Source organism: Ptychodera flava, chromosome 6, assembly GCF_041260155.1.
Source record: "Ptychodera flava strain L36383 chromosome 6, AS_Pfla_20210202, whole genome shotgun sequence".
In the NCBI taxonomy this organism is placed as follows: Eukaryota; Metazoa; Hemichordata; class Enteropneusta; family Ptychoderidae; genus Ptychodera; species Ptychodera flava.
The window spans coordinates 2662205-2681157 of NC_091933.1; the positions used below are offsets into that span (position 1 = coordinate 2662205).

At 37.4% G+C, this 18953-nt stretch overlaps 1 protein-coding gene across 1 annotated transcript in view; it reads right to left on the bottom strand.

The window, feature by feature from the left end:
- LOC139134584 (aminopeptidase N-like) overlaps positions 1 to 13709 on the bottom strand; it is a 31973-nt gene extending 18264 nt beyond the window's left edge. Inside the window, exons 1-4 of the mRNA XM_070701494.1 lie at positions 12716 to 13709; positions 2470 to 2743; positions 1925 to 2045; positions 1475 to 1629 (exon numbers count right to left, since the gene is read on the bottom strand). Coding sequence (XP_070557595.1) covers positions 1475 to 1629; positions 1925 to 2045; positions 2470 to 2743; positions 12716 to 13386 — 1221 coding nt within the window. The 5' untranslated portion in view covers positions 13387 to 13709. The remainder of the gene's footprint in view (positions 1 to 1474; positions 1630 to 1924; positions 2046 to 2469; positions 2744 to 12715) is intronic.
- Positions 13710 to 18953: the final 5244 nt, after the last annotated feature.

Genomic DNA, 18953 nt, shown 5'->3' on the forward strand with positions numbered 1-18953 from the left:
AAATCAAACTGTTCTCCTTTAATGACTGTTATCTCACGTCGATGGAGTTGGTGACGTGACCAATGTCTTGACTTCAAGGCGAAGTTGCCAGATAGGCAAAGACTTCTGTCGTACAATCAGTCATCATATCTTGCTTGCATCAATACGACATTTCATTGACGGTCACATCTTAACGAGTGATCCAACTGTATTTGCAATTGGGACATTATCTCAGAATATCAGTAATCAAGTCATGGCCTATCCATCAAGACGGACCATGCATAGTCAATCACCAATACTTTGTCCGTGGCGGGGAAAAGCTTACAGTAAATACATTGCAACAGTTTGTTCAGAGAAGAAAGTGAGTGAATCTTTCGACATGCCGATATATCGAGTGTTTTATATTGTTAGGGACTGGTCAGTTTCTTCGGCCTGGGGCGATGGATTCACCCTAATTTTTCGAGGCCTGTCATTGCAACGAAATCAATTTTTATTTTGTGTTGGTGGGCTCACCATGTTTTTGAATTTTGTATTGGTACATTGTGGTGGTGGTGGTGGTGGTGATGGTGGGTCAGTTTGGTTTTAATTGTAAGATACCAGCCCAGAATTGCATCAAATATGTCATACCCACCACGAATTGCATCGCCCAGATACACAGTTTATGGCGTACCCTTCAGAGATATACATAATAAATGTCTGTGTATATTTGCAAATTGTTTTGCAAAATGTGCTGATCATAGTTAAATCTGCAGTTTATAAAACACATCCATATCATACATTTTATCTTGGGCAGTATTCTCTGTGAGAATGTATGTGAAAGCGACATGGACCAACATTTAAGACGTTAATACAGTCACATATATTACAAAGGTAAAGAATGACAAGACAGTTTTACATTCTCACCGATGCACCTGAAGGGGTTGCTGTGTTTCTCCAAGTGTAAGGTTTTCAAGAAAAAGATGTTTTTCATGTGAAAATAATAAATGAACTGCTATTTTTGTTATAGCTGTGTTTTATTTTCTCAAAGATAAGAGAAGAAGTGACTGTGCACATCAGATTTGGCTAAGACTTATAAAACTAGCTCCCCCGGCCTTCTTAAGAGATATAATTAAAATCAAGCTAAAATATTTTCTGCTTTGTCTATGGTATTTGACCATGGTCATATTATTTATGGAATGTTGTTCATTTCACATCTAAATGAAAAAGTGTTTGAATTATGAAGTATCATAGATTGAAAAATCTGTATATTTTGCTTGTTATGAAAGAAATGTTTCATATTAATGGACTTCATTATGCTACACCCATGACTGGTGTCTTGTGAAAGACTTCTGATGCGTTGGCTTACTCGGAGTTGCTCGGATATTCTCGGATTTACTCGGATTCTTTTGACTATATGGCACTGCATATTTAAAGTTCATAAATGTTAGAAAAAAAACCAAGTCAAATAGCAGGTTCTAAAACCAAAAGACATAATTGAAGTGGAATGGTCATTTACCTGGTGTGCAATTTCATGAGCTACGATTCTTGCTACCTGCAGTTTGTCTGCTGGGGTGCTTCTCTGTGTGTTATACAATAAGTTGTCTTCAGCATAGATCACCAAACCCCAATTCTCCATGGCGCCTGCATGGGGGTATGGGAGCGCAACCATGTCTGCAAATATTGAATGAAGCACATAAGTTTAAGAAAAGGTCAAATTTAGCTTAAGAAAACAGATCTGTGCGAAAAATAATAGACATTTACACACAACTTGAGTAGTTCTCAGCTTATTGGAAAAGTACAGTAACTTCGACGTCGTTGAATAAAATCAATTGTCTCATGATCACACGTTGTTATTGAAATGATATTGTGCTGTTCGATTAATTCATTCAAATTTTATTCATGCTTGTCGCAGTATCTTTAATGATAATAGAAATATGACTTTACTGAACATATAAAGAGAGCATACCTATCTTTGGCAGGATATACGGCAAAACGAACAATCTTTGGAAGTAGGACATCAGCTGGCTGCCAACTCTGATAGAGTAATCGACAGAGTCTATCTTCTCTGGGATTGCACAAACACGTAGCTAAAAAGGGATGGACCTCTATAAACAAAAACGTAATGCTGAAGTATTTTCTCCACTTGTGTACGATTTATTCTGATTGTTTGACGCATAATTTTAACAATCATTGAGTAAAACATTCGCTGCAGGTTTTGTAACGAGTTTTAACATCCAGGAAGTATGATTTTTTTATCGAATACTGGATACACTGTGTGCATGTTATACAACTGTGTCATCAAACCGAAAAAACTTTAAAACAACTGTTTTACAAAGATGAAATTTAAAGTTTTATATTAATAATCACTCGCAAAGTAAATTGAAAATCAGAAAATATTTGCGCATATTACAATTTGGTTTTCCAACATGTGGTAACTATGACAATAGTTTCACTGTAAAAGCAATGTTCCAAGGTCTATGATACAGAAATTACTTTCATAATCAATTTTACCTCTACACCAGTACTGGTAACTGTCTCTTTACACCGGAAGTCAGCCACTACCATGGCAACTAGATATGTTGACATGTAAACGGACGTGTCAAAGTATGACGTCACCCAGTCCTCCTGATGCTGCACCTGGTATCTTAATGGCATGTTTGCGTACGCCTGTCGTTTTTTGCGATGTGTTATTGCAATGCTGAAATTTGCCTTCATGTTTGGTTCATCAAAACACGGGAATACACGTCTTGCGTATACACTCTGCAATTGCGTTGCAGCTAAGTACCTTAAAAACAAAGGCATTGAAAAGGCGATATTGTTGATGTCGCTGTAGAAATCTGTTGATGAAATCAATCTATGAAGAAGTGCACTGGATGTTTACAACACCAACGGTTCCTTTGTAAAAATATGTTCACTTAATATTGTGTTTATGAAAAAGATGTTATCAGAGGAGGAAATTTTATATTAATGAAAGAAGAGTGATTGACCGATTTCAGTGTTTATAGGCAAAATATTTAGTGTTGAGGGGAATTAGCCGCAGCGTAGAGCATAGCCGTGCGTTTCAGGTTATGCAAATTCAAACTGATAAGCAGAACTTGAAATTGAAGGTTTGGTTCCAGACTACAGGAGCCGTGACTTAAACTGTACACTCTCACAGTGGCACAGCGAGAAAGTGTGAGGGATGTCTAAGCATCACATATCATCACCTTGTTGTTAGCGTTGGCATGTTACTAATTGAACATTCATGGGACACAGTATAGGGCCATTTTCCAACGCTGAAAGACGTAATGAGCTTTCCTATATCCTTTAGTGACCTTTATCTCATTATATGTGAGAAACTGCGTGGGGAGACCCCACTGCATGACATTCTTCTCATTGGCAAGGTGCATTATAGACAACCACATACCGAGAAAACAGTTCAAACGTTAAAAGGGTTTCAAGGAATGTCACAAAATGTAGTACTTTGGATCCATCTCTAAGTCATGAATCTTTTCCTTTTCCTGATAGTATCATGTTGTTTGTAATCAGGATGTCTGTGGTTTTTCCAGACTGTTTCAACTTTCGACAGTGATTTAGTAGACTCTACGATGTCCGTACTTGCTTAAACACATACACCCACGGTACTTCCCAACAGTAAGCGTATCTGCTGTTTTACCGTACTCCAGTTGTGCACAATGAAATCATCACTCTCCATTCAGAACTGTTTTCGTCGGCAAAAAAGACGAAGAAATAACTATTTTCGCAGAGATAAGATTCAAGCTTCAGCAAATTGCTAAGGTTTGACTCTGCATCAATGCAACTCGATGCATGGAATAATACTATAGCAAGGAAACCAAATAGTACATAGAATAAAATTTGGGCATCCACAAGTTAGGATGTAATGCGATGAAGACGGAACTGACAACCGGTTTGTACAGCTATTTAGAGCGTTACATTCGCTTATCCAAATATGTCAACACGCATAAAGCGATGAATGAGATGCTATTAACTGTTCACTAGCATATGAACAGTTTCTTTTGAAGTTTAGTTACAATGTAGTCCTTTTTGAAACCGAGAAAGTTTTATCAGTGACAGCTGAGAGGCTAAAGTGCTTGTCTCAAATGAGTAAATATTACGATTTTCTATTGTCAGTTAGTATCGTTGGTAGTACTTTTATCTATTCACAATATTGTGTCTCTAGCTTATCTCTTTTCGTTGCTTAGCAATTCCATACACAGCATGATATGGTTGTACCTGACCTGCAGCAATAGATAGCATATGAGAGTTTCCTATTTTTCATTTTAATTGCACAGATAGCTCGTTTTGCTTTAAATATGAGGCCGTTATTGATAACAGGAGTACAAGTGTCTCCTAAAGTATATCATCAGAGCTAGACCAAACAAAATAATGAAATATTTTCAGTAGAAATTATATAACTCATCCTAGAAAACGTCAGAGAATTTAACTCAATATGATAAATTGTTTTGTTTCGTTTTTGCTACTGTAGAGAGATCACAGGGGTATCTCATGGCCAATGCCTCTTCTGAAGTACATTATTTTCTTTTACTCGAAATGGACAACTCATGCATTTTGTCAGTACTCTAATTGTGAGAATCAGTAAAATGATTTTGTGAGGTTTTTGGTTTCAGAAAAGATTCATAATTATTTGTAGGCTTATTAAAATCATTGATGATATTATTAAGATCATTGTTAAAAGCCACATCAAATCAGTGGATCATGCAGTGAGAGATGATATCAAGCTTAAATTGGAATAGCAATTTTCTTGTTCCAGTAAATCAGACTGATTTCCAAAGAAATTCGCTATGCAAGTGATTTTAGAGTCCCCATATTATAACAGGCATTATAAGAAATGCAATTTTGAAAACCCCTTTTTTGCAGTGAATAAACGGTGTAAATTTGATTCAGTAAAATGTCTTCTACCAAACTCTTCACCAGGCTGGCTTTTAGTATTGAGGTCAACCCTTCATTGCTTCGAGCCATAACCTATCGTCTCAAAGCGCCATATATGACATTATCATATCGCGTCTCTTAAACCATTGTACGGTCGTCCCTTGAAACCGTTCTAAAGCACGTACGTATAAGAAAACTGTATCTGCCTGATGTGAGACATACATTTAGACTGTTCTAAGTATTATAACCTAAAGATAACCTGGATTCCCGTGATCCGGCTTACACACCATGAGTTAAGAACGATTGCGGTTCTCAGTTCATCACCAAAGATGACAAAGATTCTAACACATTGCATTCTGATTTTGCACGCTTTTACTGCAGTGCACTAAGGACAGTGAGATTTGTGAGAACTTAACATGACGAAATTTTCTAAGCTTAGTTTTCAGTAAACTATTGACACCTTGTTGTATTAAAAGGGTAGTAAATGTCACCTTTCATAATATTTAATTTGGTCTTCTTCTTTCCTCCAAAATATGTTGGAATACAAAATAGCACTATAAGCCTGACAATCACAAAGCATCGTGTACAATTTAAAACTATATTACTGTGAATCAATACATTTTCGTAAAGACCACAGTTGAGTCGAATGTCTTCAAAAATAATTGACTTTACACACTTACATGCTGTATTGGTTGGTTGAACAGTAAACATTTGGTCATTATTGTTGGAGTAGGACATGAAACTGCATTGACAGAGTAGAAATACAGCGAAATCTATAGAAAATGTAGCTGATGAAGCTTTAGCTACTCCTTGAACATCGTCGCGTTTGAAAATGATTTATTTTTGAACAATGGCATCGTCACTTAAATTTCAATAGAAGTCCTATGAGACTATTACACATCTGTCCACACAGTATAACAGCTATACTTAGTTTTCAGAGGCTGACTCCTGGCAGAAATAATTTTTATTGATTTTTTCCCACCAATATTAGAAAAAATGTCACAAATTCAGGGTTTCTGCAGCTTAATTCTGCATAAATTAAAGTTGGCATAAGATTTCTGCTGACGAGAATGTGTGTTGTTCAGCGAAAGTTGATAGTCGACTCTACGTAGATGTAAAACTCGAAGCTAATTTGCAGCAACGACTAGCTGCTGATATATGAATGGGTATTGTGTTGTCCATATTGTACTGTTATATAGGGAGGTCACCATTATGAATCATAACACGGTAGATATGTAATACTGTAAGATTGTACCAGAATGTTCCTGTCACAGTTCTGACTTGTATTTCTCTCTCTCTCTCTCTCTCTCCTCTCTCTCTCTCTCTCTGCATATAAATACAAATATTTAGTCTCTCCCTTGTGTATACATACATACATACATACATACATACATACATACATGCATACATACATACATACATACATACATACATACATACATACATACATACATAGAATGCCACTCAAATAAATGCGTGTGTGTCTTTGTGAGTGTAAGTGTGTTTGTCATTTGCTATTTTAGCCATGAACCAATAGTGATTGTATATGGAGTGAATTGGTCAACGGTATACCGTCGCTGAGGCAGTTTACTGTTGTTATCAGTATTATATCATAACATAATATTGATATTCTGTCGTGAAAATTTAAAAGGGGGATTTTTCTCTAACTGAGAGTTCGTGCGTGTTTTTCAGCTGTGCACGATAGATTAGACATCACACAATCTCTCATCTTCTAGTGTTCGTTATCAACTCATGGTTCTTTAGCATTTAAAAATTTTATTTCCTGTATTTGAAATTGTGATATAACTATTTCCCTGTTTCAGAAGAACCAAATATGTGGCCAACAGAAGAGAAAATAATATGGTTATGGAATGATGGTATTAATCGAACCTTCACAAGGAAACAAACATCATTAACGACAGATCTAGAGGGGCCGTAATAGAAAACTTTAGGGGGGGGGGCATGAAAAAACTCAGGGTGTCCAAGGGGCCTTGAAAAGTCCAGAGCACCATAAAGGGGGCTTAAACTTTCCTCTCAATGCAAATCATACCAAATCTGCACAGGACAGAAAACAAATCTTTCATAAACCAGTTTTCTGAGGTTAGTCAATGAAACAGCTGTGTTTCAACTTGAATGACTGGTGATCATTTACAGTATGTGCTTCCAAAATCAAATTTCTTTTTATCACACTTGCCCTCTCAATCACTATATTCTAGTAAAGTACATTCATATCAGTGTTCAAAAATATAGATATTACAAGTTTTGTATTTGAAAATAAGTGTTCATAGTTTTCGCCATAGACAACCATGTATAGTGAAATGACACTTCTTGGGTGAAATTCCACAATCAAATTTCTTGTACACAATTGCCCTCATGATCACTATTTTTAATTACATGTATAAGATTATTAATTGTCAAACATATATAAAAAAGCAAAGATATATATCGAGTTTTGTTTGGGGGACGACATTGTTCATAGTTTGCACTATAGCCTACCACACACAGTGAAATGACATTTTAAGGTGAAATTCAGTGATCAAATTTCTAATTCTTGTACAGAAAATGCGCTTTAAATCATCGTACTCTTGTCAGTACATTTGTTTGAAATAGTGGCTAATTTTTTATCTATCTATCTATCTATCTATCTATCTATCTATCTATCTATCTATCTATCTATCTATCTATCTCTCTCTCTCTCTTTCTCTCTCTCTCTCTCTCTCTCTCTCTCTCTCTCTCTCTCTCTCTCTCTCTCTCTCTCTCTCTCTCTCTCTATAACACAAATATATTTTACATATTTATGTTGGCGAGGGGCATGAAAATTATATTGAAAACGGGAGGGGGCGGCTCTGAAAATTTTGACTAACGTCGTGTGCGGGGGGGGGGGGGGGCGAAGAAAAGTCGATGAAATATTTTCTCTCTTCACCCCCTGCCGTTAATAATGCTCGTTCCCTGAATACCCCCACCCGCCTTTCGAACTGATTGTTCACTCAGTATATTAGTAGTACCTTTCTAGGGCACCCCTCAGCAGTAAAGAATACTCTGTCTGCTCTATGAACTGTCATGTATCTGTGAAGATAGCATTAGATTTACAAAATCACTATCACAAAAACATCATCTGAACTGCGCATGGGCACAGTTTCCAATGTCGTCCCCGTCGGTACGCAACAATTCAGTCTGGCTCCTTGGAGATGAAGATATGATCCATGACTTGACTCCTCCATGTCAACATGCATTGAACACCCAGTGTAGACCGACTTTCATTGCTCTTATGTTTTGAATAACGTGTATATACAAAGAAACGCTTATCATCTCCCTTTTTCATATTTTTTGTAACACACACTTTATGAAACACTGCCCATGTTATCGCTTTAATTTTCAAGGCCATATCTGCAAGGATATGTACTATGCATCACAATGTAAACTCTTATGCATAGAAAGTATCTGTTATTTTCGCCAAACAAGCGTATCAAACGGTTGCATATTTGCGTGGTTTTCCTAACCACCTTCACGGTGACCTCTGGCTAAGTTGAACGACACTTGGAATTTTACGCTCAGGAAAAAATTTACTAACCAGCTACCTCTACGCTGTTAGATATATGTCATAATCTTCCAAATTGGCGCACAGAATAGTAATATTTCACGCTCAAAATACATTAGCGTTCTGGGACGCGAGTGATCAAGCTGATGTTTCTTTGTTTGGACTCTAACAATGCTGGCGCCACGAAATACCAGCACAGTATCGACGACATGATCTCACTCATTTACACATTTACAAGAACTACCCAGTAACATATTTTCTCATGTAGGTATTCTGCGTACTACCCCCATGTTCTGATGTGTTTCAACCAATCGTAATATTGAGCCGTTGTTATCATTTTAATTTATTCATGGCGTGGTTTTGAAACAAAAGAATTGTAGCAAGCCACGCACGGGCAAGTGATAATTTCTACTTTTGTAATCTTTTCTAATGTCGGTAAATCAAAGCATTTTCTTATTATATTCTTTATGGTGTCGGCATCCGACATAGCCAAGATATTGTATAAATGGACACACTAACTCAGAGGACAAAAAAACAAGAACTGGAGGACCGATAACCACGGTCACTCTCCATTTTAAAAGGCTCGTTAATCGCATACCTACGACAAAACAATACATAGCAAATCTTCGAGCCTACTACACACGCGGGATGGAATACTTAAATATTATAACGCAAATACAAGCGGGTTGGGAAATAAGGAAATTTTTGAGTACGATTCTTGGCTTTCGATTTTTCGATTATATTGCCATTTCGGAACCTGCGTTTGTATGCAATCACTGTGAGAAAATTTTCAAACGACGAGATCGCTGAATAGAATTACTGAAAGGAAATTAACCAACCTCGGTAACTCTACAAACCAAACAGTTTTGACAGAACAACGACCAATTGAAACGAACTATACAAGCGCCAGAAAAAGAAACTGAACTCAAGATACCTCAAGAAGTTAAAGATTAACTTACGGACAAAAACGTAAAGACATTTTCTTGGTGCGCTAAGAACAATTGACCATGAGAAGAAAGTGACTGACTAAAGAATCAGAACTCAACAAGAAAAAACAAACATTACAAATCCATTTTTACTTGTATTTTTGTTATAACTGTAACTTTTCTTAAGTGTTTTATCAGCTGTTGAGTGACACATTGACATTTGCTATGATTTTATTGTGTGAGATCTCGTAGTGTGCGGGGTAACGGCAGGCTCCGTCATACTGCCTGATGTCACACCCTCAGAAGCAGAATTCTTTGATTCACGATTCAGTATGCTATTGCAATGTGAATTATATCTACATCATGTATTGTATATTTTTTCTTTAATTTTTTAGTTACCGTTGTGTATTTTTACGTTGCCTCTCATTGTCAACTCGTGCTCTCAGTTATGCAAATTACCCTTTGTATGAAATTCAATTGTTTTACTTTCGCTGAATGCCCAAATCTGAAAACGTTCATCTTTTGCTTCTCTCAAAACTTTTAAAAGTGTTTAGTCCAACAAAATATCATTTCATGCACTTTCAATCACACGTTTCCGTACGAATGAGGATTTATTTGAAAACCATTTTTGCAAAGATTTTTGGAACACCAATGCTTGGTCTCTATTTCCGTTTTACGCTAAGCCAGCGTGTTTTTCTTGTAAGATTTACAAACAGGCTTTATTTATTATAATGCTGATGGCAAACCAAGAGATGGTCACAAGAAGACGCACAAAGTCCGCCATCCAAATGCCTACACGCTCTTTACTATTATTCTTCGAGGCCAAACGAGTCCAATTATTACCCGCCAAAGACGCGAGGATTATTTTTAAGGTTAATAGCGATCATGCATTTTAAGATTATAAATCACACGTGTTTCAGACTTTCTTTTAAAGAAATGTACTTTGTCATATTCTCAACTCAGAGGGAACGGACGTATTATTTTGAAAATGAGGTCATTTTCTATTTCAAAATTGGCCCATGTCATAATCTTCCAAATTGGCGCACAGAATAGTAATATTTCACGCTCAAAATACATTAGCGTTCTGGGACGCGAGTGATCAAGCTGATGTTTCTTTGTTTGGACTCTAACAATGCTGGCGCCACGAAATACCAGCACAGTATCGACGACATGATCTCACTCATTTACACATTTACAAGAACTACCCAGTAACATATTTTCTCATGGAGGTATTCTGCGTACTACCCCCATGTTCTGATGTGTTTCAACCAATCGTAATATTGAGCCGTTGTTATCATTTTAATTTATTCATGGCGTGGTTTTGAAACAAAAGAATTGTAGCAAGCCACGCACGGGCAAGTGATAATTTCTACTTTTGTAATCTTTTCTAATGTCGGTAAATCAAAGCATTTTCTTATTATATTCTTTATGGTGTCGGCATCCGACATAGCCAAGATATTGTATAAATGGACACACTAACTCAGAGGACAAAAAAACAAGAACTGGAGGACCGATAACCACGGTCACTCTCCTGTGGAGTGACCGAGACATGACATTCACTCAGAAACTAGAACTTTGACCGAAACTAGGAACTGGGACTCAGACAGACTCATGTATCAGCGGCTGGGCCGATAGGCCGAGTCATGGTTCCGTATTCAATAAATAAGTTCCAGTTATACATCGACACCGTCGTCAGATCCAGCTTCTTTCCTTTATGTTACGACATATACATGAAGCTACCATATTTCCTATGCGTGGCGGTTTAACGCGATGATGTATGCACTCAACAGTCAAGAAGGAAGTGTCTGATTTACACACAGCAAGGGTTCAACAAACCGGTAAACTTGACGGTCACAAAATGGTGACAAGTTGTGGGTATTTGTGTGGTCACTGTGTGACAGACCTTGACTAAGGAGTATGATCAATCGTGACTTGGTTTTTGAAATGGAGATAAATAACAAGGCCTTGGAATGGAACTTAACAGGAAGATGGACTCGCTGATCTTACCACAAAGACACAATATTTCGACACCACATGCTGTGTCCAGCAATGTCAATTGCTACTTAATATTTTATAACACTATTTGAGAACAAAATATATTTTCTATACTTCGCCCTTTAGTATGTTGAGCTACACATTGCCAACACAACGTATTTGTGTACATATGTAATGCTATTGGTGTTAAAATAAGGACTGAAATTCAGCGTAGACATTTTAAGTTAGGACTAAATACAAATGTACTCGATAACAGTGCACTTTAAACTTATACATGAAGTGTCGACAAACTGAATGAATGGTGCGTCTATTTTTGAGAGTAATACAAGAACTTATAGTTGATATACAAAACACAAATTGTGAAAAAAATCATCAAAAGTTGCAGCTGCTGGCTCTTTAATGAAAGTTTAAAAATATCAAAGAAACAATCAGAGACTATATCTCTGCCGTATAGCTCTTGGGAACTGTTAAATGTGTAGACATATTATATAAGACGACTGAATATGTTTCATTTTACTGTTCTTCGTCAAAACCATCTGACGCACATTGTGAAAGTGTTTGCAAAGTAATTGAAAGGAAGAGCGGAGACAAGTGTTTACAACAGGAAATGCGATCTTTTACTGGTGATTACTAGATGGTATATCCAAATTTTTTGAAAGTGTGTTGTCGTATTGTGAAAGCTGCGAATAATGTTGATTTTGCATGTGTTGATTTTGCATGAGTTATTCAGTTCATAAAGCTATTATTTGCTTTATGTAAAGATTAAACAGTCGACTGTCTGCATTATTTTTCATGCTGCTGCAAAGTACAGAAAAGTTAGCCTTTTTTATTTGGATGTCATTCTAAAGAAGGCTGATTCGTCGCCTATGATTTGATGAAAGTAAACTTTCTCTCGTCTCAAGAGGGCTCATTTGCATCCAAAATGATTTATTTAGAGGCACTTAATGGTCGAGTTTGATGGGTGCTGCCTTGATGAGGTCGTCGATTTTTAAGGAAGAGTTTTTATCTCAGTGGTCAATCAGCCACCACGGTTAAAAGTAAAGATCTTTCGATATCATTACTTTACTGGGGCAAATCTCAGCGGGCAGAAATATCGGAGAATCTAAATGATGGAAACATCTTAAAATAGCAGTTAATGATTGCAATTTGTAGGGTACCGTCAGATATGTCCGCGAGTCTTCAATCAGCCGATAGTAATCTTATCCTGCACGATAGCTTTCATCAAAGATTATATAAAACAGTCGAAACCACTTTACAGACTGAAAACGCAATGATTACTTTCTACAAGTTTCCCAGTTCATTCTGATGAAAAGTCAAGACAGCTATGTTTTCTCGTGAAAACATTCATTTTTATCTGCACTGTGATAGCGATAGTGAAGTAGATTTGTACAATGAGAAGAGATCTTACCTTATTTCGTCATCAATTGTATATTCTACACTGTAGAGGCCACAACACTCTATGCATTTATGCGACAGCGTCCCGTTGTAATTAAGGCTGAGTACGTAATTAGCACCAACTTGTAAAACAGTGTCTGTTTCGAAAATTACGAAGTCATATTTTTCTTCATAGCGAATACTGCGAATGAGAACTTCACGGTTATCTTCAGTTCTCAAGTTAACTGTGGATTCATTTATGGTTAGATGTAGAATATGCAATATTGTAAGATTGGTACCTTGGATACACTGAAATGTGAAATGAAGCTCACCGTCGAAAGAGAATTGTTTGTCGCCATCTTGATCGTCCAAGTAAGGTTTGACTTGAACTTCATAAATGATAGGTTTTAGTGTCTCAGGAAGGCGTCCATCAAATACAACCGTCTCCTCTTCTTCCGTTATCACGGGCGATGGAAACTCGGCGACATTTCTTGTCAGAGGAACAGGGTTGCTGGGACACGTGGGTAAGTAATAGGTGATTAATACGGCTGCAACAACAATCGATGCAAGCAACATAGCTAACGCCACAGCTGCAGGCTTGGAAATTATAAAACCGTGTTTAGCATTCTGGCTATCCTCAGATTCCTCAGATTTCAATTCTGCAAAGCGTTTCTCGTCTTTGATGTCGTTCTGTTTCTCACCCATTTTCAACACAGATCAATGACGCAGCTCCGTCCTTTAAGTGTAAACATACACACGCGCACGACCGTTGCTCTCTGATGGACGAGTCACGCAACAAAATGTGTTTCTCTGTTGAAACATCAGCAAGGGGTTCCACAAGGGCAAAGTTCGACAGGCAACTTGGCTATCAGAAACATCGTGGTATGCAAATTTCTCTCCCTTCTCCTGTAATAGCTTTCTTGCACTGAACCACAGCACATGTCTTTGTGGACAGTTTTGGAGAACAGCAACTCATGACTGCCAATGGCTACACAATGCCAGGAATACTTGGAGACATAAACAAAACACGTAGCAGTCTTTCGATTCTTTTATCTTGTAATCTCGCAGGGCAAACATACACAGGTGTTCACAATTAAACCTTATCCAGAAGATCACCTACAGCCATAATCCGATGGTCGTACTATTTGATGTTGTTCGATTTAATTAACTGTTTATATCTAATTGCCAAGGGTTTGAAAATTTATTCTTGGCTAAACAGTTTCAAGAAAGGCCTAAACATAAAAGGTATTCTCCTAGGGTAGCAATAGAAAAGCCAACTCCCGCCGGACAGAATCTTTGTCATTATCTGTAAATCGGTCGATATACAAAGCACGGCTTCGTTTGATGGCGCTCTTTAAGACCTAGGACTAATCTAGTTAAGTTGTCCGTTGAAACTCAAGTAGGTATCCGTCTCGTGGTATTTAATCGTTCGGGCACATTAGAAACGAATCCCTGGGGTAATATGTCTAATACTAATAACTGTGACATTTCAGCTTGGCACGGACCTTCTCCTTTTTGATTTAGGTGTAATATGATAAAAAGTCAGGCAGTAACTCGTGTTCATTTTCATGCTTGATTCGGTAACCGTGTTAATCCATGCATTCTCATGGGAGTTTCACAAACCACTAACCACTTGCAATAGTAACGCCCGCTTCGCTCACAGCATTGGTTAAATTTCATAGAGTACGGCAAACAATGTTCAATCAAGTGACTGCTTTTAACATTGTGAACAGCGACTACCCATCTTGCACTGTGCAGACAGTGTAAGTTTTTTGGTCGAGAAGCAGAATTTGAGGGTTGCTATTATCAGTGTGAAAACATGTCGTTATCTGTCTACAAAACTTATCTCACTCATGAATGTCAAAGTGTTGAAATAAAATACGCAACCATTTGCAAGGCCTACAGACGCTAATTGACGAAAGAGGAAAATGTAATTAATAGAATCTGAATGTAATTGTCTTCGATGTGCCTTCCTTTGGTGTCAACATAAACGCTTTCTGCTCTTCCATGAATAATTCAAACCTTCCTGTCTTGATTTTAGCCGAGAATGTAGACAACAACAATGATGAATGAGACAACTTCCAGCCAGGAAAGCTGCTAACTTCATCAATATTCACCACCTCGAAAAAAAACAAGTAACCAGCTAACTAAAATGACTGAGTTGAATACAGCAGTGATAAAATGGATGCTAAGAGAAACAGACACATAGACGGACGGACGGACGGACAAACAAGGAGACGGTTAAGCGAGCTGAAGAGTGGATGAATGGGCATACAGAAGGCATATACAGACAAGTGATAAACCATGCAGGGAACATCGACAAAACGAATTGTAGGCCAGAGCATTTTGACGATAGCGTTATCATACAGACGTGACTGAGTACATTAGAATTACAAGCTGTTTGCCAACTGTTTGCACTGTCCCCTCTTACATAAAAGAACTTTCACTTGAAAAATGACGAAAACAGTGGAAATCAATTGAAGTACAAATTGTTTTAACGAATGCCCTGCCATACATACATTACATCCCATCAGTTCAACGCATAAACAAACCAATAACAGCTAACATATTAGCATACTTGTCCCATTTAAACAGAATAAAACATTCCCTCTTGTCTACAATATGACACTGTAAACGTCAACTTCACGTATTTCACAGAAATCTTGCATATTACACCCCGCTCTACTGAATCAGATACATATCTGTAATTAGTTTATACCTGTTACAATTTTGTCAGTACTTTAATCACTATGTATCTACTACATTTCCTTGCTGTGTAAATTCATAACATTACAGCGTGCTGAAAGTAACGCTCTGCGTTCTTTCAATTTGTCCACATGGAATGCAATGCGCAGAATGTACAGTGCACTGCTTGATTAAGCCCAGAGTGTGTAAATGTCGACAACACCATTACATGTCACACATATGCTTGCTGCGTTGACAAATTAAATATTTTGCTTCCGAGAGTAGAACAAGAAGCTGATGTTGATGCATGAAATAACATTCCCAAAACTATTTTATCGTGGAGTTCCTAAGATTACGTGATCTTGACTGAAACTGTATTAGAACACAGTCACCTGTGGTCTATTCGCTCTGCGTCTATGCGCCCCATAGACGTGTGTACATATGCCTGAGAAGAACCGGTTCTTCTTAGGCATGTATTCCAGATTTGATGTGATACACCGTGTATTCCAGATATGATGTGATACACCGTGTATTCCAGATATGATGTGATACACCGTGTATTCCAGATATGATGTGATACACCGTGTATTCCAGATATGATGTGATACACCGTGTATTCCAGATATGATGTGATACACCGTGTATTCCAGATATGATGTGATACACCGTGTATTCCAGATATGATGTGATACACCGTGTATTCCAGATATGATGTGATACACCGTGTATTCCAGATATGATGTGATACACCGTGTATTCCAGATATGATGTGATACACCGTGTATTCCAGATATGATGTGATACACCGTGTATTCCAGATATGATGTGATACACCGTGTATTCCAGATATGATGTGATACACCGTGTATTCCAGATATGATGTGATACACCGTGTATTCCAGATATGTGATACACCGTGTATTCCAGATATGATGTGATACACCGTGTATTCCAGATATGATGTGATACACCGTGTATTCCAGATATGATGTGATACACCGTGTATTCCAGATATGATGCAATGCATCATGCATCAAACGGTACTGAATCAATTATGCTGTCAGAAACAATGAATACGGGTTAATCAAGTCCTGAGCCTGAGTGTAAGTGCGTCTGCCCACGAATGGCGAATGTACAATTACAGTCTGCCAGCTTTTGATGAATAAGACCAGATGATATCAGAGTATTTTAACAATCTTGCAATAACTTGACAGGGGACATTTCATTCATTTACCCTTCTGACACATTTGACTGACCTCTCTGACCTTCTCCTAACATTGCACATACGTACAATGTCTTGCGCAATTTGTGAGTATGGCTTGAAACATCTGGAATGTGAATCAATACTACTGCTGTAACTGAAAGTGCCAGATATCTTTCTCTCAAGTCGTCAACACCAAATCTTTCTAAAAATCCCTTTCGAATTATTTTACCCCATCTGTTACCTTCTGTAGTTTCGCACCCATGACACCGTAATAAAACTCTGCCCAATTTGAACTTGTCAAGTGGTGGTTGCCGAATACTTTGATAATGCCAAATGCTGATATTTTGACGGATGATCAATTCAAACGTAAAGTTACTGTAAAAATTTAAACGTGCGATTGAAATGAAGACTAAAACCTACTAGCTTAGGCGAGTATTCGATATAATGAAGGAGGAACCTGTCTGTCTTTTTTCACTTTCATTCATTTCATAAGAAACATCAGAGCTATAAGATATGCCATACAAAATATTGCGCATGCGCTGGACAGCCCAGCAGAGAATTTGCAGATAGTTCATTGATCGGAAAGAATAAAGAACATCGTGATATTGTCCAGGGAAATTAAAGTCAAATCAATAGAATTAATTAAATAATTATTCAGCTAAAAACAAGGTATAAAATGATCAGGGACAATTTAAACAATACGGTATGAAATTATCAGGGACTGATAAAGACCGATTCCGATCCATTCTAACCAGAATAACGTGATTTTAATGTTCATACGTATACAACCAATATCTATTTAGCAAAAGCAATCGGCACCATCGGAGGAAATGTGAAAGTGAAAGTTGCTCGCAGCTTCCCCATTCTTGATCGGTGTTTCCCTTCGGTCAACCAGTTCCCCTGTTTAAACTCAAAAACGTAAAAGTCCCACTGTCTACTCTCTGTATAGAGTTGTCAAAGATCATTTACACGATAAGGGAGACTTTTCCAAAGTCTGTGAGCTTATTAATGTCTTGATGCAAAGCGCTGTAGACTAGTGCGCCAGTCTAATGATTTATACTTCTATGCATTTAACTTTACTTGGAGTCGACCGGCTTGCGGCTGACAACGATAGCAACAGTAATTTAATTGAACGTATGGTTCCATTACCACAGTCGATACATTTGACTCTAGCAGATTAAGTTCAAGCACTTTCCAACAGAACACAGCATAATACTCACTGCCTTCCCACTGGCCTCGCCAAAGTTATCTACGGTGATAAAAAATCAAATCTCCCTCCCCTGCTTCCACTGAGAGGACTAAAATGGCTCTTCGCCTACCCGATCGCTTTCGAACACTTTTTTGTCCACCACTAGCAATAGACAGAAATTTGACATTCATGGATTAAATTATATCACGAGCTATTTCAAAGTCACTTTGACATTATTTGGACGACCTTTGCAATGTAATCAGTAAATAGCAGCGTCGTCAGTGTCTTCGCGGGGGTGGGGTATAGGGGACGGCGCTTTCTTTAATCTAGCATTGTTCCTATTAAAAGTGCCCTCTTCACAGCATATCATTTGTGGTGATTTGCAGTTTGACATTTTTAACGTCTCCCAGAAACATACTTAACTACAGAGACCTAATTTTGAGGCTACAATCAAGAAATCTTGACTTAATTACATTGCATGCCAAGAGTGCCAGAGATGACAATGTGTCCTATCTATCTATCTATCCATCCATCTATCTATCTATCTATCTATCTATCTATCTATCTATCTATCTATCTATCTATCTATCTATCTATCTATCTATCTATCTATCTATCTATCTATTTTTCTATCTATCTATCTATCTATCTATCTATCTATCTATCTATCTATCTATCTATCTATCTATCTATCTCTCTCTCTCTCTCTCTCTATATATCTCTCTCTCTCTATATGTATATATGTGTGTTTATGTGTTTGTATCTATCTATGAGAACTTTTGGCAAAACATTTACATATGCAATAATAATGATAGGGTTAATAGAGTTAAATCTCTGAATGAGATCACTGCTAGAAACCTACATACATTACCAGATTTTTCATTTATTGGACAAATGCTCCTAGAGAAACTGATGTTTTCCCCAAAAGAAGAAATCTTATTCCAGAAATTTTATCAATTTTACTGTAAAAGGAGTCATCCCAACACACCAGCAAAATCAACATACCAAATTTGATTGCTGTAAGACCAATGGTTATTGATCAAAGTATGGAAATTGGCCCGAATTTTACACTTGAAAATGTAATCATCATTTGAACAAATGTGACTTAAGTAATCTTTACTATATTTTTGAAAGTTATTTCATAGGTGATGTCATGGAAAAACTTTTGGCCAAAAATGAGGAAAAACACTGACA